The sequence below is a fragment of the Somniosus microcephalus genome, chromosome 6, assembly GCF_052327205.1.
Source record: "Somniosus microcephalus isolate GS21.2 chromosome 6, FLI_Smic_1.0, whole genome shotgun sequence".
NCBI classification, from domain to species: Eukaryota; Metazoa; Chordata; class Chondrichthyes; order Squaliformes; family Somniosidae; genus Somniosus; species Somniosus microcephalus.
Genome location: NC_140992.1, coordinates 6,686,784 through 6,705,314, shown reverse-complemented (window position 1 = coordinate 6,705,314; position 18,531 = coordinate 6,686,784). Strand labels below are relative to the sequence as shown.

The window sequence follows — 18,531 nt, the reverse complement described above, 5'->3', positions numbered from 1 at the left end:
CTTTGTGTAACATCCTCGTAAATCTACTGTGTACCCTCTCTATAGTGCAATGACCTCTTTCCTGAACCGTAGGCGGTGCTCCAGCTGTGACCGACCCAGTGGGGTTTTTCTTTGGGACATTGCTCTTGCGCTTGTCACAGTGTGGTTGTCCCTTTAAATTTAAAAAACACGCCCACGGGCTGGATGACGCGGCGCGCAGGGCCCGGTCGTCTGACGTGAGCGTTTCGTGCGTGGGCGACGCTGACGTCGGCGCTTTGCGCGCGGCGGTGACGTCAGCAAGTGTCAGGCGGCGGCGGCGAGACAGACAGAGCGGCGCCGGGCCGGGGCGGACCACACCAGAGCAGAGCAGACCGCGGGCAGAGAGGCCGGGCCACACCAGAGCAGAGCAGACCGCGGGCAGAGAGGCCGGGCCGGACCAGACCAGACCGCGGGCAGAGAGGCCGGGCCACACCAGAGCAGACCAGACCGCGGGCAGAGAGGCCAGGCCGGGAGACTCCAGAGCAGAGCAAACCGCAGGCAGAGAGGCCGGGCCGGGAGACTCCAGAGCGGGAGCGTGTTTTTTTTTTAGCGTGAAGCGGCGGCGGCGCTCGAGCGCCAACAGTCCCGGGCGGACGGCCGGCCTCCCCTCAGTCAGACCGGGCGGCGGCTCCCGGCTCCTCACTCACTCGGCATTATATCGACAGGGAGGCGCCGGGCTGTCAGCCGGCCATCCTCCCCCCGGCCCTCCTCCTCCTCCCGGGCGCGCTCTGATCCGCAGCGGGAACCAACCGCTCCTGGAGCGCCGTCGTCAACCAACAGCTCGGGGCTGACCCGGGCCGAGGGTTCAGCCCGCAGACACTCGGGACATTGAGCCTGCCACAGGGAGAGCGGAGTGAGGGGGGAAAATCATCTTTATTCGGGAGAGTACAGCTACTGTGGGGTCCTGTTCCTTTTTTTCTCTCACCCCCTTTCGAATATAAGGAGCCCAATGCCGGTCTTCAGTGAGCCGCAGAGGTTGTGCTTCGGGTTGAAGTGCGCTCACATCCAGTTGTGAAAAGGAAGGCAGAGAAGATTGGCGATTTGAGAAGACTTTGCATTTGGCACATCCCACGTGAACCCTAGTGATCCAAGTGCTTGCTGGTTTAGAAGGTGTGTTTCCTCCCATCTGGCGGATGATCAAGATCAAATCAGTGCTGAGAAATTTCAAATGAGGACAGGTTGGTTCGCCACCTGCTGAGCAGAGTGTGTGTGTGGTCTTCAAGTCTGAATATTGTGAGCGGAATGGGACTGTAAAACTCGGCACTGTGCAGATTGGATTAATTCGACAGAGAAGTATAAATGTGGAAGCCTTAAGTAACTTGGTGACATAGAGATTATTGAGAAATTGTTCACGGCATTCCAGTCTTTTTCAGTGATGTGTGACTATAACGTGATGAAATGCTCACAGAACATAATTGTGTGCTGATTTTGTAGGAGAAAGCCGTTTAATCTAAAATTGTGGCTGTAAATTTTTAAAAAAACGCACATCATCTGGCAGTTTTCCCAGCAACGATGGCAAGTGTAAAAGGAGCTTTGAGACTGATGGATGCAGTAACCTTGGGTGACATAATGGTGAAAAAAGAGCCTGTGTGTGATGGAGTGGGAGAGAGAAAGAACACAGGAAAGGAATTGGATGGCAGAATTACAAATGTGCTCAAAACTCTAGGAGTGAAGCAGGAAAGTGGGCAGGGCCTTGGAGTGGAGGAGACAGTACACACAGACATGGGTGTGCCCAAAACATGCCTGTTGTCAGGTGTTCGTCCATTGGACCTTAACCCTGCCCTCAAACACACATTGGCACAGTTCCACTTGAGCAGTCAGAGCTCCCTAGGTGGGCCAGCAACATTCTCGGCCCGTTGTTCCCAAGAGTGTATGTCACCAGGAGGGCTTGTACCCATGACGTCACCCCCAGTGCTGCCAGGACCACTGCTTATACCCTCGGACAGTTCAACCGAGCTCACTCACACGTTACTGGAGGGAGAGACCATCTCGTGCTTCATGGTTGGCGGGGAGAAGAGGCTATGTTTACCACAGGTCCTAAATTCAGTGCTTCGAGATTTCTCTCTTCAACAGATCAACACTGTCTGTGATGAATTGTACATTTACTGCTCAAGATGTGCAGCAGAACAGCTCCAGATTCTCAAGGTCCTGGGCATCTTGCCTTTCAATGCTCCATCTTGTGGACTTATAACCCAGACTGATGCTCAGAGGTTATGTAACGCCCTGGTTCATCCAGGCATCCTCCCCCCAGACGCCAACAAACTCCCTGGCAAGGCTTGCCGTGCCCAGCTACAGAACACTGGCTTCAGCTTTGAGGTGGAACATTGGTGTCTTGGGAAATGCCAAGGTTTATTTGCGCCCCAATTTTACAACCACCCTGACGCCGCCTGCATTCAGTGTCTGGACTGCCACATGTTGTTTTCTCCCCCGAAGTTTGTGCTGCATTCGCACAGGTCTCCAGATAAGAGAACCTGCCACTGGGGCTTTGATTCAGCCAAGTGGCGCTGCTACATGCAGCTGAGCCGTAAATATGCAGAAACATCTGATGAAAAGTTCTTGCAGCAATATCTGGAAGAAATGAAAGAGAGGTTCAACTTCAATAACCAGCAGAAAAGAATGCTTGCAAAGGTAAGTTCCAAATTTGACTTCAAGGTTAACTTTGCTAATGATATAAATAACTTTTGAGCAAGTATTTCCTGGCCAACATTTGTCGCTCAACCACCATCACTAAAATAGATTTTCTGGTCACTATCACATTGCTGTTTGTGGGAGCTTGCTGTGCACAAATTGTCTGCTGTGTTTCCTGACATTACAACAGTGACTACACTCCAAAAGTACTACATTGGCTGTAAAGTACTTTGGGACATCCTGAGGCTGTGAACAGTGCTGTATAAATGCTAGTCTTTTCCTTTTTCTAAGATGACATAAATCTGTTGTGTGTGTGAACTGGGTGATGCAGCAGTACAGACACTGGCCTTTCACCTCTAACCCTAACCCTAAATGCAAGTTCAAACCCGGCCCAGACTGACGGGACGAAAGTCGTCTCCTCCTGCTGACTGAAGGGTCCTTTGTGCAAAGAGATTGGATAGTCACAGAATCACAGAATCCCCACAGTGCAGATAGAGGCCATTTCGGCCCATCGAGCCTGCACCGACACATATCCCACCCTATCCCCGTAACCCCACGTATTTAATCCCCTAACACTAAGGGTCAATTTTATCATAGCCAAATCAACCTAACCCGCACATGTTAGGGTTAGGGTTTTGAAGAAGGGTCCAACCCGAAACGTCAACTCAAATTTCTCTCCACGGATGTTGCCTGACCTGCTGAGTTTTTCCAGCATTTTCTGTTGTTATTCCGCACATCTTTGGATGCTCCAGTTCCCAGTGAGCATCGGCGCAAAACTGGCCCTAACCTGTCAATCTCACTCCGAAACCACAGGATTACTGGTGTGGGAAATGGAAAACCAAATGTCACATGGGTGCAGTTGCAGGTGCTCTGTTGAGGTTGGGGCTGAGGCATATTTGGGCAGAGTAGAGGCTGGGATATTGACTTTGCATCTGATTGTGTTATACCTGACCTGGGAGTGCTTGATGCTGACTGTGGGTACTTGAAATGGGAAGAGTTTCATTTCACAGAAACATAGAAGATAGGAGCAGGAGTAGGCCATTCGGCCCCTCGAGCCTGCTCCGCCATTCAATGAGATCATAGCTGATCATCCAAATTCAGTAACCTGTCCCTGCCTTCTCCCCATATCCCTTGATCCCTTTAGCCTTAAGAAATATATCTAACTCCTTCTTGAATATATTTAATGAATTGGCCTCCACTGCCTTCTGTGGTAGAGAATTCCACAGGTTCACCACTCTCTGGGTGAAGAAATTCCTCCGCATCTCTGTCCTAAATGGCTTACCCCTTATCCTTAGACTGTGACCCCTGGTTCTGGACTCCCCCGCCATCAGGAACATCCTTCCTGCATCTAGTCTGTCTAGTCCTGTTAGAATTTTATAAGTTTCAATGAGATCCCCTCTTATTCTTCTAAACTCCAGCGAGTATAAGCCCAATCGACCCAATCTCTCCTCTTATGTCATTCCTGCCATCCCAGATATCAGTCTGGTAACCTTGCATTTATCCACATTATACTGCATCTGCCATCCTTCTGCCCAATCACCCAACCTGTCCAAATCATGCTGGAGTTTCTCGGCATCCTCCTCACAGCACACATGCCCACCCAGCTTTGTGTCATCTGCAAACTTGGAGATATTACATCTAGTTCCCTCGTCTAGGTCATTTATATATATTGTGAATAGCTGGGGTCCTAGGACCGATCCCTGCGGTACCCCACTAGTCACTGCCTGCCACTCGGAAAAAGAGCCGTTTATTCCAACTCTTTGCTTCCTGTCTGCCAACCAGTTTTTTATCCAAGTCAATACCTTACCCCCAATCCCATGTGCCTTAACTTTACACGCTAATCTCTTATGCGGGACCTTATCGAAAGCCTTCTGAAAGTCCAAATACACCACATCCACTGGTTCTCCCTTATCTATTCTACCAGTTACATCCTCAAAAAATTCCAGTAGATTAGTCAAGCACGATTTACCTTTTGTAAATCCATGTTGACTTTGTCCGATCCTGTCACTGTTTTCCAAGTGCTCTGCTATTACATCTTTTATAATGGACTCTAGCATTTTCCCCACTACCGATGTCAGGCTTACCGGCCTATAATTCCCCGTTTTCTCTCTACCACCTTTTTTGAATTCCAACACACACATTTTTCACCTTGATGAGCACAAACATGGAGGTTGGGGAGGAGCCTATGGTTTACAGTAGTATAAAACATGGTGGGGTTGCCCATTTGGAGAGATACATGAAGAATGCACATGACTGTATAACATGAAGAAGCTATTCCTAAGTCTGCTTGACATTGGACCCAGATGTTTTGTAAACATTGCACACTGACTCCTTTGGGCTGAAAAATAAACTGTGGCTACAGAGGTTTACAGGACAACAACAACTTGTATTTATATAGCGTCATTAACATAGTAAAATATCCCAAGGTGCTTCACAGGAGCAATTATCAAGCAACATTTGACACTGAGCCACATAAGGAGATATTGGGGCAGACTTAGTCAAAGAGGTAGGTTTTAAGGAGCGTCTTAAAGGAGGAGAGAGAGGCGGAGAGATTTAGGGAGGGAATTCCAGAGCTTGGGGCCTTGGCGGCTGAAGGCACGGCCACCAATGGTGGAGCGATGAAAATCAGGGATGCGCAAGAGACCAGAATTAGAGGAGTGCAGAGATCGCGGAGGGTTGTGGGGCTGGAGGACATTAGAGGTGGGGAGGGGCGAGGCCATGGAGAGATTTTAAAATGAGGATAAGAACTTTAAAAATCAGAAGTGTGTAGTGCCTTGAGTTGAAGTTTAGAAGCACTATTGGACATGCAAGCTCACTTTTGTAATGAGTGGGCCAGTAGCTTACCTCGTGGACCACAAATCTGTGGATTTCAGTTTACTTAAAATGACACAATTTTTTTGTGTGTTTTATATAAATGCTGCTTCTGTATATTTATCCTGGATTCGCCTCGCCTCTTAGGAAGTCCCTCGGAACCGAGGATGACTTGCTTCCACATTTAAAAATGAGTCCTCAGGTGATTGATGAGTCCAATGTGGGACCTACAGTCTCTCACAGGTGGGGCAGACGGTGGTTGAAGGGGTGGGTGGGTGGGGTGCTTGGGTTGACGTGCGCTCCTTGCGCTGCCTGCGCTTGGCTTTCGCTTGCTCCCGGCGAAGAGACTCGAGGTGTTCGGCGCCTTCCCGGATGCTTCTCCTCCACTTTGTGCAGTCTTGAGCCAGGGATTCCCAGGTGTTGGTGGGGATGTTACACTTTTTCAAGGAGGTTTTGAGGGTGTCCTTGAAGCGTTTCCTCTGCCCACCTGGGGCTCTCTTGCCGTGCCGGAGCTCCGAGTAGAGCGCTTGTTTTGGGAGTCTCGTATCGGGCATGCGGACAATGTGACTCGTCCATCGGAGCTGATCGAGCCTGGTCAAAGCTTCAATGCTGGGGTGTTGGCCTGAGCGAGAACACTGACGTTGGTGCGCCTATCCTGCCAATGGATTTGCAGGATCTTGCGGACGCAGCGTTGGTGGTACCTCTCCAGTGCTTTGAGGTGCCTGCTGTACATGGTCCATGTCTCTGAGGCATACAGCAGGGCGGGTATCACTGCTGCCCTGTAGACCATGAGCTTAGTGCTGGGTTTGAGGTCCTGGTCTTCAAACACTCTTTGTCCTGGATTCGCCTCGCCTATTGGTTTGTTCACTCGCGGGAGACCGTTGCCCACTGATCGCAATTAAGAGTCAACAGTATGAAAGAAGCATTTTTCCTGAGACAGGCCTTCAACCAATCCCATTAATATCTTGAATATAATGAAATAAAATGTGCTGAAATAAATATATTTTTTGTGCTCTTTGGACTTCAGATATAGATTTTTCCCCCCACTGGGTCTACAGATTCTAGGCTGTGTGCAAGGATATTCCAAGGTGTCTGTGAGGTTGAAAAAATATCTTCTGCTTGAGTTTGGGAGAACTGTGACTGCAGTGTCTCAAGAATTCTCCATTCTATATTTTTCTGTAATTGCTGACCAGCATGTTATTTCTAATGCTGTGTACTAAAATGTTTCTTTGATGTTAGACAGAGTATGGTGATATTTGAAAAGGGTTCTTTGGAAGTTACTTACATAGAATGTGAAGCACACAAACCGTCCATTCAGCAGAACTGGTCCGTGCCGGTGTTTATGCTCCACATGAGCCTCCTCCCACCCCTCTTCATCAAATCATATCAGCATGTATAAAATTATGAGGGGCCTAGATAGAGTGGATAGGAAGGATCTATTTCCCTTAGCAGAGTTGTCAATAACCAGGGGGCATAGATTTAAAGTAATTGTTCGAAGGATTAGAGGGGAGTTGAGAAATATTTTCACCCAGAGGGTGGTGGGGGTCTGGAATTCATTGCCTGAAAGGGTGGTCGAGGCAGAAACCCTCATCACATTTACAAAGTACTTGGATATGCACTTGAAGTGCCGTAACCTACAGGGCTACGGACCAAGAGCTGGAAAGTGGGATTAGGCTCGATAGCTCTTTTTCGTCTGGCACAGACACGATTAGCCGAATGGCCTCCTTCTGTGCCTTAAATGTCTATGATTCTATATCCTTCTATTCCTTTCTCCCTCAATGCCTCCCTCAATACCTATCTAGTTTCCCCTCAAATAGATCGATGCTATTCACCTCAACCACTCCCTGTGGTAGTGAGTTTCACATTCTCCCCACTCTCTGGGCAATAAAAGTTTCTCCTGAATTCCCTGTTGGATTTATTAGTGACTAAAGAAAACAAGTGGAACAAGTGCTGTGAAGCCCCCTGCAAGTGCAGCTGCAGTACTTCATGATTAGCATTCATGGATAGACAAAATGGCTTCTGAAAATGTTTCAAACGCCTATCAAAATAAACTACCGGTGAGCTCATTATTAAACTAGAAACATCAGAAAGACGCATCAGCAATGATTGTTTTAGCTCCCAGATACAGCTTCCCACTGAGCGGTTCTTGGATCAGTTGCTGAGTTCAAATTGATTGCTCAGCTGATGTTTTATTTTCTTGAATGGGACTGCTTTATGATGAAGTTTGCACGAAGCAAAATTGAAATCTTTCTTTAGTGGTCCACAGTGGCATTCCCTTAGTCTGCTGAAGCCCTAAATTGTGGTTACATTGACTTTATTTAAGTATAAAGACAGTAGTAATTTTCTTCAGAATTTGAGGATCTGCTTACACTAACTGTCGTCTGTAGGATTCAGTTTAACGAGAGTAAAGTAGCAAAATACTGTTGGATTTTTTTGTTAGCCAGCATTGCATTTGCTGACGATGGTAACTGGAACAATTCACAAACCATTTACTGTGGTGCAAGTCCATTTTACTTTCTGTCCTTGGATGATCCATATGGTGAACATTGATCTGAGAATTTCTAGTAATAATTACAGCAACTGCAACAAAAGTATGTAATGTCTGAGAATGGTTCTGTTCAAGCCATGAGTCTAATTGGAATCACCGTCATGTTGTCTAGCCTATTTCTGAACTGCTCTCAGTTGCTCAGGTCTGTCTTGCTGTTCAGTGTTGTAGCTGAACTTGAGGCCTGTGTTGGTGCCTGTCTAGGATGTATGGTATCACTGGACACAGGGTGAAACATCATTCAGTGTATGGAGTATTTCTGTCGCATTGTAATAGACAAATTGTGTAGCAGTTATTTATAATGTAACCTTGGTGATTGATTGGTGCCAAATTGCGGCATGATAATTTTATTGCCCCTGTTTCTCAGTAAATCCCACTTAAAAAATTGTACTGATGTGCATTGAATTTCAGTACCTTTGTTGAGATATTTCATTTCTCAACAATGGTTAAGCAACGCCTGGATTTTAAAATTCGCATTCTCATCCTTGTTTTCAAATCCCTCTATGGCCTTGCCCTCCTCTACCCTACAACCCTCCAAGATATTTGCGCTCTTCCAATTCTGGCCTCTTGTGCATCCCCGATTTCAATCGCTCCTCCATTGGCCGTGCCTTCAGCTGCCAGGGCCCTGAGCTCCGGAATTCCCTCCCTAAACCTCTCTGCCTCTCTCCTCCTTTAAGACGCTCCTCCCTCCTTAAGACGCTCCTTAAAACCTCCTACTTTAACTAAGCTCCCTGTCCTAATATCTCTTTACGTGGCTCGGTGTCAAATTTTGTTTTACAACACTCCAGTGAAGTGCCTTGGGACGTTTTACTATGTTAAAGGTGCTATATAAATACAAGTTGTTGTTCAGCTGTTAAACTGTGTAGTTAAATATGCTGCTGACCTGTGTAAGGAGCTTTGTTTTAAATAACCTGCTTTTGCCGAATGTCCTTACTACATAGAGGTACTTTGTTGGTTCTGGTTTGGAAAGAAAGGGACTTCACTGGTGAGCCTGGTTTCACTGAATTTCGTGGCCAAGCTTCCCAAAGATAGGCTTGGCCAGAGGTAATTGCAGGAGTGGATTTGCCACTGACAGATGGAGGGGGTGCTTTAATTTTCGTATGCAGTGACTGGTTCCATAAACCTCTGAAATGGGCTACCACTCGCTGCATTATACTAGTTATGCTGCATTTGCTGTGTGACTTTGGAGCTCTGCCTGTGAGAGGCTGAATATGTCAGCTGTTTTCAAAACCAGTGGCTGACTGGTCAAATGCTAGCATTAGGTACAACATGTCGAGAAAATACAGAAAATTGTACACACCCTTATAGTTGTACTACTGAAAAGTGCTGATTTAAAAGGCTGGTTTTACATGCATTTCCATTTGGGAAGTGGAAAATTTTATTTTGGACTTTAGTGACCTCAGCCTTACAGGATAGGGCTGCTAACTGCAGTCAGACTGCTGGCTCAATCCGTTATGTTTTGGGATCTGTTCTGAGTTGGATTATTTGATTCTGTTCAGGCTTGGTATTCCACTGTAAGCAGTTAAATGATTATCGGTGTACGCTTGAAACAGTGCATTTGTGACGCACAATATAATCCAATTTTTCTTGCTTGCAGCAGTGTCCATTTATTAGTCTAAAGCAGATTTAGTCGTTAGCAAGCCAAGTCTATGACTGCCAGCTGTGTTAAGACTGACAGCTGGTACGACCGAAGAACAGCAGTCTGGAAGGCCACTTTTTGCTAGGCTTTGCTAACTGCTGCTGTACTGTGTGTTTTCAGTAAATGCACTGTTCCAGGTGCAGTACACTCACTCTTGATAATGCAGCGTCACTGTCAGCATGCTGGCACACACACCGGTTAAATGCAATGCTTTTTGCTCATCCACGGCTACACACGTGCTGATATCATGACGCCAGTACAGTGTGTGTGGACAAACTGTGACAGCCAGTGTGTGCACATCCTTTGAATACTGGGATTGAGTTTGCAGCCGGTTACGCAGAGGCTGCGCTAAGAATAGTATACATGGGCCACTCTTCCCCTGACCTGATCAACAATATAAAAACACCGTAGGACCTAGGCGCCTGAAAGCACAGCTGCCAGTGGTGGAACGGAAAGGAGGAATGTAAAGGAGGCCGTTCTTGGAAGAGTGCAGGACACACTGACGTGTAGAGCTGAAAGTTGCAGATGTAGGAAAGGGGCAAGACTGTGGAGGGAATTGTAAATAAGGACAAGAATTTTAAATTCAGTGCGGTAGATTTTCAACTTGGCGTTGGGGCGTAAAACCAGTGTCTGTTATCGGTGCCGAAACCATGGCATGTTGAAAATCTATCCCATTGTGTTTGGGGATGGAGGTCCAATCGAGGTCAGTAAGCACAATGATGGTAGGGGAGCAAGACTTTGTTCAGGATAGGATGTGGGCAGTGGAGGATTAGACAAGTTGGGTAACAAAACATGCAGGAAAGGCACAACCTTTGGCCACAGCATTAAGTACATTTTGCATCACCGTTCTTTGTTTCCCCTTTCATATTCATTTGCATATAGTTACTCTAAAATTAGTAATTTCACAGCTTATGAACTGCAATCTGGGGGGGGAGTTAGGGGTACGGGGCGAAGTGCTGTGCCCACCAGTGGTGAGAGCACTTGGTGTAAAGTTACAATTGTAATTTTGACCAGCATGATTGTGGTTGGTTTTTATGACCAGATGATTGTCATTGGTAGATTTTATGAACAAGCACAGTGAGAGGTGTGCAAACCTAGTGAAATTAATGTTAATTTTTACACAGTGGCATGGGTGGTGGGAATGTCACTTTAAGAACTTGCATTTGCTTGGTGCCTTTCATGACCTCGATGTTCCAAAGTGCTTTAGTGGGTGCTTTTGTAGTTCTGGCTGAAGATACCGTAATTCTCTGTGTTTGAAGGTGCTGTAAGTGTGTAAAACTGTTCTTGTGGTTGACAGTGCAAAAGAACAGGAAGCACAAGTGTCAATAAGTAATCTCTGTGGGCCTGATGTGTATCCAGTGGTTAGGGCTGTGACAACCGCAAATTTTTTTTCTTTTTACGTGGAAACCAGTGACTCATTACTGTCCTTTCCCACTCCTACCTGAAATCTGTCCTCCACCCCACCCCACCCCACACATACAGGTTCTGCTGACATCACTGGCATTTCCAGCTCATATAGAGGATGGTAGTCGTGCTTCCCCTCCCCCCACCATGGTTCCTTGTGTCTGGAGTAGGCAATTTACTGTCGACTGTTGAAAGATTGTCAGTCATGTGAGAGCTGAGCAATTCGGTCCAATATGTGGTGCCATTCATTCATGCTTTTCTCGCAACAGTTTTACCATGCTGTTGTTTTTAATTAAAATTCCTCAAGTAATCAAGCTGCAATTAAATGATTGAAATTCAATTTTATGTTGTTTGACTTACTTTATTTTTTAAAAAGTGTAATGGTTTTTGTAACCTGCTCCTGTCTCTGGTATATTTTATTCTTACTGCTGCAACATTTTCCTTGAAATAGTCCAATTTTTACTACCGTGTTATGATTTTAAATTGCTGCGGCCACCATTTTTTAAAAATGTTGTTACACCATGTCTTCTTGACACCAGTACCACAGCACCTCACCACTGAGCTAAGATTTAACCCCCTCTCCCTTAGTAAGCTATCAAATGTTAACAAATATGCTGGAGGAGGACATTTTAATTGCACAAAAAGGGGAAATCATGGAGAAATTGTAATCATAGGTTAGTATCATCCTGGGGGGACTTGCTCAAAAGTATAGCAGCTTGAACCCCGATAGTTATCCTTTTTCACACTCCCATACGAATTAGGAGCAGGAGTAGGTCATACGGCCCCTTGAGCCTGCTCCGTCATTCAATAAGATCGTGGCTGATCTTCGACCTCAACTCCACTTTCCCGCCCGATCCCCATATCCCTTAATACCTCGAGTCCAAAAATCTATCTATTTCAGCCTTGAATATACTCCGTAACTCAGCCTCCACAGCCCTCTGGGGCAGAGAATTCCAAAGATTCACAACCCTCTGAGTGAAGAAATTCCTCCTCGTCTCAGTCTTAAATGGCCGACCCCTTATCCTGAGACTGTGACCTCTGGTTCTAGACTCCAGCCCAGGGGAAACAACCTCTCAGCATCTACCCTGTCAATCCTCCTCAGAATCTTATGTTTATCCTCAGGGTATCCTCCCAGTAAGTAGGATATGACTATGTGGGTTAATGGTGCGCCATCTCGCTTTGTACAGTAGTACGATGTTGGCTCACATTTGCAATTTGTCACACTGAGTTGGAGCAGGGCTGATCACAGGTACATAAATTTGTACGGCTGCTCTGATGCCTTAATCATGGCTGAGTTTGCATGTCTACCACTTGTTTACAAAAGATCGCAAGGAAGTTAATATTTACAGGAAATATTTTTGCGCCTGGCATGTGTGGTATTTGTAGTTCTCTTACCCTTTCTGTATTTCCATTGGTATGCACTGTCCCTGGCTGAGAAAGTGAGTGACTTGTGCAGGGGCATCCAATGCTCCTCTAACTTGGTACTAAGAAGTATGCAAGAGCAGCTTCTGGTAGACCAATCCCCACCCTGCCAGCTCGCACTCTCCACCAAATCCTCCCTCTGGGGAATTGATTAAAAAATCCAGATTATGTTTAGCTCTTTATTCATCGGCATGTTTCTGATTATGGTCTCGCCATGTGGGAACGGGAGGCACAAGCCTGCACTTCACCATATTACACCATACAATGGGTTGAACCATGTCATCCTGGGACCCCTATTCAACTTTTCAGAAGTCTTAACAGTTTACAAGTTTAACTATGGAAATTACAAAGCATAGCAAACTGACTCAAATGAGATACTCTTTGATGTAAGTCATTATGCAAGAATGCTACATTTAGGCAGGACTGGAAAATGTTTTAAAAGTTACTCATCACTTGATCAGTCAGATATCTTTCAATGTTCCTAAACTAGCTCTGCAGTCAGGAAAACAAAACCCTTGCGCAGAATTCTTCCTGTGATGACTTACTGAATTTTTGCAGAAGAGACAGCATGAATAGAGATCGGGCCGAATTCTCCATTCGTGAGGTCACCTGACAGAGCTTCATGAGGGGCAACATTTTACACGGAACATTTTTATCAAGCTGCCTTTGACCAAATCAAAATCAAATCAAATCAACTTTTATTGTCATTGTTAGTGCACAAGTGCAGTACAACGAAATGTAGGCTTGCGGCTCCTGAGAGTGTACACTTAGATTAAGACATTTAAACATTCAACATACATTTGGCTTGTAATACATTAACATAAACATAACCATAATAAAGTGCATTGGCAGATGTGCAGGCTTTAGAGTTTATTTGTGGAGTTCAGTAGGATGACAGCCCTGGGAAAGAAGCTGTTCCTAAATCTGGTCGTACGGGTGCGAATGCATCTGTAGCGTCTCCCAGATGGCAGGAGGGCGAACAGACTGTGGCTGGGGTGGGCAGGGTCTTTGATGATGGACCAGCCATTCTTAAGGATGAAACCTAGGGATGAGGGGTGATTGATGGACATCCGTTAACTGTATAGATATCTTTCTATTAAAGGCAAATCATAGCAATCCAACTTGTTTTAATGGAAATTTTGTACGAAAGATGTAAATTAAACATAATTTTGGATTTAAAAACAGAAAATGCTGCAAATACTCAGGTCAGGCAGCATCTGTGAAGAGAACAACAGAGTTCATGTTTCAGATCGATGATCTTTCATCAGAATTGGAAAACGTTGGAGATGTAACAGGTTTTGAGCAAGTTCAGAGGCAGGTGGAGGGGAGGGAAGAACAAAAGGGAAGGTCTGTGATGGGATGGAGGGCAGGAGAGATTGAATGCTGAAAGGGATGATGGTGCGAGGCAAAAGGGGGTGGTAATGGGACAAGGAAAGAAACAAAAGATGGGTCTAGAGGAGGTGTAACTGGGAATAGCCGAATCATCAACAGCTGCCGTCCGAATTTGGATTTTACCGCTTGTATTTTCTTTCATGGTCTTTTGCCAATTTTCTTCACTTCTCTTCTTCTGAAGACTTTTGCTAGGGTGTGGATCCATGTGTGCCATCTACCCTTTAATTTCACCAAAGTGGTCATTCTTTGGGCCTAGACAATTAGTAGTTATTACTGTAGAGAGATTGTAGCAGAGCCTGATACTGTTCACGCCTGATGTCACTTCATGCACGCCTTCCAGCAGCAGTCACTGGATAGCGATCAGAAGCAGGAATCTTAAGTGTATTTTTTTCTACTTTCTAGCCCAGGGATGCTGAGGCCATTGGGTCCCAGTTGCAGCATCATCTGAAATCAGTCGAGATCGGGTATCAAAACTGGAATCTGCTGTTCTGTATGGTTCAGTAGTTTACCAGGTGGTGCACTACTTCTTCTTAGGCATTCCCTCGGAACCGAGGATGACTTGCTTCCACATTAAAAATGAGGTCCTAAAAGCTGAATATGGGGAGTTAGGTAAGTTAAAAAAAATAGGACCTCAAAGGTAGTAATCTCAGGATTGCTACCAGTGCCACGTGCTAGTCAGAGTAGAAATAGAAGGATATTTCAGATGAATACGTGGCTAGAGGAATGGTGTGAGGGGGAGGGATTCAAATTCCTGGGACATTGGAACCGGTTCTGGGGGAGGTGGGACCAGTTCAAACCGGACAGTTTGCATCTGGGCAGGGCCGGGACCGATGTCCTAGGGGGATTGTTTGCTAGTGCTCTGGGGGAGGGTTTAAACTAAAATGGCAGGGGGTTGGGAACCTCAGCAGAGGGACAGAGGAAAGGGAAACAAGGATAAAAGAAAAAGATAGGAAGGAGAAAAACAAAAGTGGCAGTCAGAGAAATCAACAGTTTAAATCAAACATGGCCACAGTAAATAATAATTCTAATAGGTCTAGGAGCATTAAAAAAACAAGCCTGAAGGCTTTGTGTCTTAATGCGAGGAACATTCATAATAAGGTGGATGAATTAGCTGCGCAAATAGAGGTAAACGATTATGATTTGATTGGGATTACGGAAGCATGGCTCCAGGGTGGCCAAGGCTGGGAACTCAACATCCAGGGGTATTCAATATTCAGGAAAGATAGGCAAAAAGGAAAGGGAGGTGGGATAGCATTGCTGGTTAAAGAAGGGATTAACACAATTGTAAGGAAGGATATTAGCTCTGGTGATGTGGAATCTGTATGGCCAGAACTGAGAAATACCAAGGGGCAGAAAACGTTAGTGGGAGTGGTATATAGACCTCCAAACAGTAATGCGGAGGCTGGGGATGGCATTAAAAGGGAAATTAGAGAAGCGTGCAATAAGGGCACAGCAGTCATCATGGGTGACTTTAATCTACATATAAATTGGGCTAACCAAATTAGTAACAATATTGTGGAGGAGGAATTCCTGGAGTGTTTACGGGATGGTTTCCTGGACCAATATGTCGAGGAACCAACCAGAGATCAGGCCATCTTAGACTGGGTATTACGTAACGAGAAAGGATTAATTAACAATCTTGTTGTACGAGGCCCCTTGGGTCGGAGCGATCATATGATAGAATTCTTCATAAGATGGAGAATGAAGTTGTTGACTCGGAGACTAGGGTCCTGAATTTAAATAAAGGAAACTACGATGGTCTGAGGCGCGCGTTGGGTAGGATTGATTGGGGAATGTCACTCAAAGGGTTGACGGTGGATAGGCAATGGCAAACATTCAAAGACCGCATGGATGAACTACAGAATTTGTTCATCCCAGTTTGGCATAAAAATAAAACAAAAAAGGTGACTCAACCGTGGCTAACAAGGGAAATTAGGGACAGCATAAGATCCAAGGAGAGGACATATAAATTGGCTAGAAAAAGCAGCAAACCTGAGGATTGGGAGCAGTTTAGGATTCAACAAAGGAGGACAAAGGTATTAATTCAGATGGGGAAAATAGAATATGAGAGTAAGCTTGCAGGGAACATAAAAACTGAATGTAAAAGCTTTTATAGATATGTGAAGAGAAAAAGATTGGTGAAATCAAACGCAGGTCCCTTGCAGTCAGAATCGGGGGAATTTATAATGGGGAACAAAGAAATGGCAGACCAATTAAATATATATTTTGGTTCTGTCTTCACAAAGGAGGACACAAATAACCTCCCAGAGATGTCAGGGAACATAGGGTCTGATGAAAGAGAGGAACTGAAAGAAATTAGTATTTGTAGGGAAGTGGTGTTAAGGAAATTGATAGGATTGAAGGCTGATAAATCCCCAGGGCCTGATAATCTACATCCTAGGGTACTTAAGGAAGTGGCCCTAGAAATAGTAGATGCATTGCTGATCATCTTCCAACATTCGATGGAATCTGTAACAGTACCCATGGATTGGAGGGTAGCTAATGTTACCCCACTATTCAAAAAAGGTGGTAGAGAGAAAACAGGGAATTACAGACCGGTAAGCCTGACATCGGTAGTGGGGAAAATGCTAGAGTCCATTATAAAAGATGTAATAGCAGAGCACCTGGAAAACAGTGACAGGTTTGGACAAAGTCAATATGGATTTACAAAGGGTAAATCGTGCTTGACTAATCTACTGGAATTTTTTGAGGATGTAACTGGTAAAATAGATAAGGGAGAACCAGTGGATGTGATGTATTTGGACTTTCCGAAGGCTTTTGATAAGGTCCCGCATAAGAGATTAGCATGTAAAGTTAAGGCACATGGGATTGGGGCAAGGTACTGACTTGGATAGAGAACTGGTTGGCAGACAGAAAGCAAAGAGTTGGAATAAACGGCTCTTTTTCCGAGTGGCAGGCAGTGACTAGTGGGGTACCGCAGGGATCGGTCCTTGGACCCCAGCTATTCACAATACATATTAATGATCTAGACAAGGGAACTAGATGTAATATCTCCAAATTTGCAGACGACACAAAGCTGGGTGGGCGTGTGTGCTGTGAGGAGGATGCCAAGAAACTCCAGGATGGTTTGGACAGGTTGGGTGATTGGGCAGAAGCATGGTAGATGCAATATAACGTGGATAAATGTGAGGTTATCCACTTTGGTAGCAAAAACAGGAAGGCAGATTATTATCTGTGGCTGTGGATTGGGAGAAGGGGAAGTGCAACGAGACCTGGGTGTCCTTGTGCACCAGTCGCTGAAGATAAGCATGCAGGTGCAGCAGGTGGTTAAGAAGGCAAATGGTATGTTGGCCTTCATAGCGAGAGGGTTTGAGTACAGGAACAAGGATGTCTTGCTGCAGTTGTACAAGGCCTTGGTGAGACCACACCTTGAGTATTGTGTGCAGTTTTGGTCGCCTTATCTGAGGAAGGATGTTCTTGCCATGGAAGGAGTTCAGCGAAGATTCACCAGGCTGATACCTGGGATGGCAGGAATGACGTATGAGGAGAGATTGGATCGATTGGGCTTGTACTAGCTGGAGTTTAGAAGAATGAGAGGGGATCTCATCGAAACTTATAAAATTCTAACAGGACTAGATGCAGGAAGGATGCTCCCGATGGTCGGGGAGTCCAAAACCAGGGGTCACAGCCTAAGGATAAGGGGTAGGCCATTTAGGACAGAGATGAGGAGGAATTTCTTCACCCAGAGAGTGGTGAACCTGTGGCATTTTCTACCACAGAAGGCAGTAGAGGCGAATTCATTAAATATATTCAAGAAGGAGTTGGATATATTTCTCAAGGCTAAAGGGATCAAGGGGTATGGGGAGAAAGCAGGGACAGGGTACTGAATTTGGATGATCAGCCATGATCGCATTGAATGGCGGAGCATGCTCGAGGGGCCGAATGGCCTACTGCTCCTATCTTCTATGTTTCTATGTTCTCGGGTGACTGAGTCCAATGCGGGACCTACAGTCTGTCACAGGTGGGGCAGACGGTGTTTGAAGGGGCGGGTGGGTGGGGTGCTTGCGTTGCCTGCGCTTGGCATCCGCTTGCTCCTGGCGAAGAGACTCGAGGTGTTTGGCGCCTTCCAGGATGCTTCTCCTCCACTTTGTGCGGTCTTGGGCCAGGGATTCCTCGGTGTCGGTGGGAATGTTACACTTTTTCAAGGAGGCTTTGAGGGTGTCCTTGAAGCGTTTCCACTGCCCAACTGGGGCTCTATTGCCGTGCCGGAGCTCCGAATAGAGCGCTTGTTTTGGGAGTCTCGTATCGGGCATGCAGACAATGTGACCCGTCCATTGGAGCTGATTGAGCATGGTCAAAGCTTCGATGCTGGCTTGAGCAAGAACCCTGACGTTGGTGCGCCTATCCTGCCAATGGATTTGCAGGATCTTGTGGAGGCAGCATTGGTGGTACCTCTCCAGTGATTTGAGGTGCCTGCTGTACATGGTCCATGTCTCTGAGGCATACAACAGGGCAGGTATCACTGCTGCCCTGTAGACCATGAGCTTAGTGCCGGGTTTGAGGTCCTGGTCTTCAAACACTCTCTTCCTTAGGCGACCGAAGGTTGCACTGGCACACTGAAGGCAGTGTTGGACTTCGTTGTCGACGTCTGCCCTTGTTGACAGTAGGTTCCCGAGGTATGGAAAGTGCTCTACGTTGTCCAAGGCCTTGT

The 18,531-nt window shown here is 46.0% G+C and overlaps 1 protein-coding gene across 2 annotated transcripts in view; it reads left to right on the top strand.

Moving 5' to 3' along the window:
• The first annotated feature begins 269 nt into the window (after positions 1-269).
• The window catches only part of LOC147115408 (ski-like protein), a 75,476-nt gene continuing 57,214 nt past the window's right edge, over positions 270-18,531 (top strand). The window contains exon 1 of one of the 2 annotated variants that reach the window (XM_085989657.1): positions 270-2,646. In XM_085989657.1, the coding sequence (XP_085845783.1) occupies positions 1,531-2,646 (1,116 nt within the window). In that variant the 5' untranslated portion in view covers positions 270-1,530. The remainder of the gene's footprint in view (positions 2,647-18,531) is intronic. The other variant, XM_085989656.1, reaches the window with a different exon arrangement.